We start from the raw sequence: 5,000 nt of genomic DNA, 5'->3' as shown, positions 1-5,000 counted from the left end.
TGGTCTTCAACATAGTTGAAGGAGGTGTTCAACATGACATTTTTTCAAACTCTCCTAAACTCTTCTAAACTCGCCAATTAGGTCGCCCAGTGCTGGAGAAACTCTGTCTCGGCAGGTCAGGCAGCATCTATGGAGGGAAGAATACATTTTGGGTCAGGACCCAACAGGCTGATGTTTTGGGAAGGGTCCAGACCCAAAACATTGTCTGTCCATTTCCCTCCACAGATGCTGCCTGACCCATTGAGTTCCTCCAGCACTTTGTAAAAAGCTGGAGATTCCAACATCTGCAGTTTCTTAATTCTCTAAACCCTTTTGGTTTCTGGCTTGGTGAGAAATACAAGTTTTCTAACAGTCAGTTGATTCGTACCAACTTCAGTGGTGAATCAAATATTTTATTAAGCTGACACATCATAACTCACAGGTCTACATGTGCTGGGAAAAACTCAAGGTAAGGTAGGTAATGGCTGTGGCAGGATCTTGTAGCATGGCCCCTAAGCTGTGATCTATGTGGTATAACTCTGTCTGTACAAGTGTTCTGCTTATTTCTCAATGAGCTCATGATCTTTCATGTTTCTTTGTACACCTACATCAACAATGTTTAAGTGATTTTCTCCATTTCCCATCAAATTAAATCACTAACAAGAAGCAACACTCTGCTATCAATACTAATGCTGATCATATTGATTGGTTAGTTAAAACGCATTAAAGGTTCATTATTGCAGGACTGACAATGATAACCTTAACCTTTTCTTGTCATTCTCATTAATTGCCTATTTTAAGAAGAACCTTCCTGTAATTTAACCTGTTCATTAATGCCAACAAGTTCAAACACATTATCAACGCCTTAGAGAAAAGTTGATCTTAATGGGATCACAGGTTTCTCCATTGACTAAAAATTCTGCTACGTACTTCCAATATGCCGAAGTCTTGACCATTAAATAAATACACCATGGAGACCGTCCATAAAATACTGGACCAACAGAAGCTACAAATTATGTTTGGCAGATTCAAATGTATCCTGTCTTCCTATTTCAATCTCTCACTGGCCCAGGGTGTTGTCCCCACTTGCCTCAAGACATCAACCATCGTGCCAGTGCCCAAACAGTCAGCTACAGGGAGTCTCAACGATTTCCGCCCAGTGGCACTCACCCCTGTTATTGCAAAGTGCTTTGAGCGGCTGATCTTGGCTCACCTCAAAGCCTGCCTCCCCCCCACACTGGACCCCCACCAGTTTGCCTACCGGACCAACAGGTCTACAGAGGACGCCATATCGGCGGCCCTACACTCTGCCCTGACCCACCTGGACCACAACAACTCCTACATCAGGCTGCTGTTCATAGACTTCAGCTCTGCCTTTAACACCGTCATCCCAGCCAGCTTGATCACCAAACTCAGTGGACTTGGCATCTCCACCTCCCTCTGCAACTGGACATTGGACTTCCTCACTAACAGACCACAGTCTGTTAGGGTCAATAACCTCACCTCCTCCACTATAACACTGAACACCGGAGTGCCACAGGGCTGTGTGCTCAGCCCTCTCCTCTACTCCCTCTTCACCCACGACTGCATCCCAAAGCACGGATCCAACGCCATTATTAAGTTTGCTGACGATACCACGGTAGTAGGACTGATCAGCGACAACGATGAGTCGGCCTACAGGGATGAGATCCAGCACCTGACCACCTGGTGTGCCGACAATAACCTCATCCTCAACTCCAAAAAGACGAAGGAGATTATTGTCGACTTCAGGCAGACCAGAGGAGGCAGTCATACCCCCATCCACATCAACGGGACTGAGGTGGAGCGCGTCTCCAGCTATAAATTCCTCGGAGTGCATATCTCGGAGGACTTGTCCTGGTCCCTCAACACCTCCAAGCTGATCAAAAAGGCACAGCAGCGCCTTTACTTCCTTAGGAGGCTCAAGAAAGCCCACCTGTCCCCCCAGATCCTGACCAACTTTTACCGCTGTACCATAGAGAGTATCCTGACCACCTGCTTCACGGTATGGTACAGCAGCTGCACTGCTGCGGACAGGAAAGCACTACAACGGGTGGTGAAAACCGCGCAGCACATCATCGGTGCCCCGCTCCCTGCCATGGATGCCCTCCACCGAAAACGGTGTCTGAGACGGGCTGGGAAGATCATCAAAGACCCCTCACACCCCAACCATGGACTGTTTGCCCTCCTCCCATCAGGGAGGCGGTACAGGAGCCTCAGGTCACGTACCAGCAGGATGAGGAAAAGCTTCTATAACAACACAATCACACTGCTGAACTCGGAGTCCCGACGATAGACTCTCTGGTCCCTCCGTCCCCCTTTGTTTAATCATTCTGTATTTCCTGATTATTCAGTATCTTCTCTCTTTCTATTTTTTTCTTGTCTTTTCTCTTTATGTACAACTACTACGGTCTGACGCAAAACTGCATTTCGTTGTACTGATACTTGTATTTGTGCGATGACATTAAAGTTGAATTGAATTGAATATATTGGGATGGAGTCAATAATGAGAGGGATATTGGGGTCCAACTCGATAGATCCCTACAAGAGGCAGCACAGGAAAACATGCTGATGAACAAAGCATTTGTTATGTTTGCCTTCATCAGTCATGGCACTGAATATATCAACAGGAACATCATAATACAACAAGATATACTATTGGTTAGGCCATACCTGGTGTATCTCCCAGTTACTCCTCCATTGCCAGAGTGGGCCCACGTGCAAACTGGAGGAACAGCATCTCAACGGTATGAGCATTGAATTCTCCAATTTAGGCAAACTCTAACAATTCCCCCTCCCCTGTGCCTCATATGGACTCTCCCCTATTTCTCCGCTCCCTCGATCCATCCACGTACATTCCTTCCTCTGGCTTCACAATTTGCAACTCTTCAATCCATTTGTCTCAAACCATTTTTAATTCGCTGCCCTTTGTTGTGAACCCCCCCCCCCCCCCCCCCCAGTAACCTGTGCTCACCTATCACATGCCAGCATTTGTCCTGTCCCTCCTCTCTTCCAGCTTTCTGTCCCCCTCCCCTACAATCAGTCTGAAGAAGGGTCCCAACCCAAAACGTCACCTATCCATGTTCTCCAGAGATGGTGCCTGATCCACTGAGTTACTCCAACACTTTTTTGTAAAACAGCATCTGCAGTTCTTAATTTCTAAAACTGCTTATAAATTGTTTATAAAGCATATACAATTATTTATAAGATTCACCAGGGTGCTGCCTGGATTGGAGCAATTCAACTAAAATAGATGATTGGAGAGAGTGGGATTGTTTCCCCTGGAATGGAAGAGGTGACCGATAGTGATAAACCAAGTTGTGAAGGAGTGGGGTTGATACAATCCTTTTCCCATATAAGAGATGTCCAAATGAAGATGGTGCAGGTCTAAGGTGAGAAGCAGAAGGCTAAGAGGAGGAATGATTTTTGAGTCATTCTCTCAAACACTTTGAACGAGTGAGTGCTGGGGGCAGCCTCTCTCACAACATTTAAGAACTGGACCAGACCTTGAATTGTCAGGCAGGGAATGCTACAGACCAGATACAAGTAAATGGCATCAGCATAGATAGACACAATGATCAGCATTGACAAGGTGGGCAGAAGGGCCAGTTTCAATGCTGCGTGTCTATGACTTTCTGAAGATACTATAAAGTTTGGTTGTATCCTCGTTTCCAATCAGAACTTGCTGATGAAACAAAAAAATGCAACCGAGCAAAGTCGTCTCCAGAATAGTTCAGTAGTTATTTTTGGTTCCATTTAGGTTTAGGCTTATTATTGACATGTGTATCGAGGTACAGTGAAAAGCTTTGGCTTGCTTGCTGTCCAAGCAGATCAGATAATACCACACATAAATACAATCAAGCTATATTCAGTAGTTAAACATTCTACACCTAAAATCATATAATAATAAAGATGATGTTGTAGTGTGTACATTGGAGCAATCACAATGCTGGTAGCGTGAAGGTGATTACAATGTCTTTGCAGGGATTAAGGTTATTGGAGGAGTGAAGGAGCTGACCGGTGAAGAGTATGGACTGTATGTGAAGAGAATTCTTCCTGGTGGCCTTGCTTCAGTCGACGGTGAGTCATGTAACTGACAGTCCTTATCATTCTTATACTGCGACATTACCACCATATTACAAGATGGGGATTATTTTTCACAAACGATTATAACAAAATAAGAAATCTAACCATTTCTCCCTTACCACAGATTCCATCTATATTCCTGCCACTGATTCTCTCCCCTCATTTGGCCAACCAGACTAATCATAATTCTGACATAAAAACATAACATGGCGATAATATTCAGCAGGTCAGGCAGCACCTGCAAAGAGAGAAACTGAGTTTAATTTAGTTTAGCTTTGTTTAGTTTAGAGATGCAGCAGGGAAAAAGGCGCTTCGGCCCATCGAGTCCTTGCCGAACATTGATCACCTTAATTCACACTGATTATCCCACTGCACACTGGGGTCAATTAACCTACAAATCCACATGTCTTTGGGATGTGGGAGGAAATCGGAGCACCTGGAAGAAACCCACACGATCACAGGGAGAACGTGCAAACTCCACATAGACAGCATCAGAAACCCTGGTCTGTGGCATTATGAGGCAGCAGCTCTACTGCAGCATCAAATAGACACTCAGTAGATGCTGCTGAGTACTTCCAGTATTTTATTTTCTTTCAGGTTTATAACATCTGCAGTTTTATTGTTGATTTCTGATTGAAATTCTGTCCTGGATCCCTTCCCGTTCCACACGAACACCTCTGCATGTTGTGATGATGTGTGGGAGCAAAAGGAAACGAGAAGTCCTGGTGAGAAAAGGAAGACAGAAGTTTGGAAGGGAGTCCTTCATTTATTACAAATGAATCTTCAGGATCTTACACGACGCACGATGACTGAATTGATCCACAGAATGATCTTACTGCGCAGACACATCATCGCTGCGTACCTACTCTTGGGTTTCTCTAAGTTCTCAAACATGTTCTGGGTTCCATTGAGTTAAG

General features: G+C 44.8%; 1 protein-coding gene across 1 annotated transcript in view; it reads left to right on the top strand.

The window, feature by feature from the left end:
• si:dkeyp-72e1.9 (syntaxin-binding protein 4) overlaps positions 1-5,000 on the top strand; it is a 101,325-nt gene that overhangs the window by 41,422 nt on the left and 54,903 nt on the right. The window contains exon 4 of the mRNA XM_055651915.1: positions 3,982-4,077. Within this exon, the coding sequence (XP_055507890.1) occupies positions 3,982-4,077 (96 nt within the window). The remainder of the gene's footprint in view (positions 1-3,981; positions 4,078-5,000) is intronic.

Source organism: Leucoraja erinacea, chromosome 20, assembly GCF_028641065.1.
Source record: "Leucoraja erinacea ecotype New England chromosome 20, Leri_hhj_1, whole genome shotgun sequence".
Taxonomy (NCBI): Eukaryota; Metazoa; Chordata; class Chondrichthyes; order Rajiformes; family Rajidae; genus Leucoraja; species Leucoraja erinaceus.
Note: the sequence above shows the minus strand (reverse complement) of the source record. Positions and strands in the feature narration are given on the sequence as shown.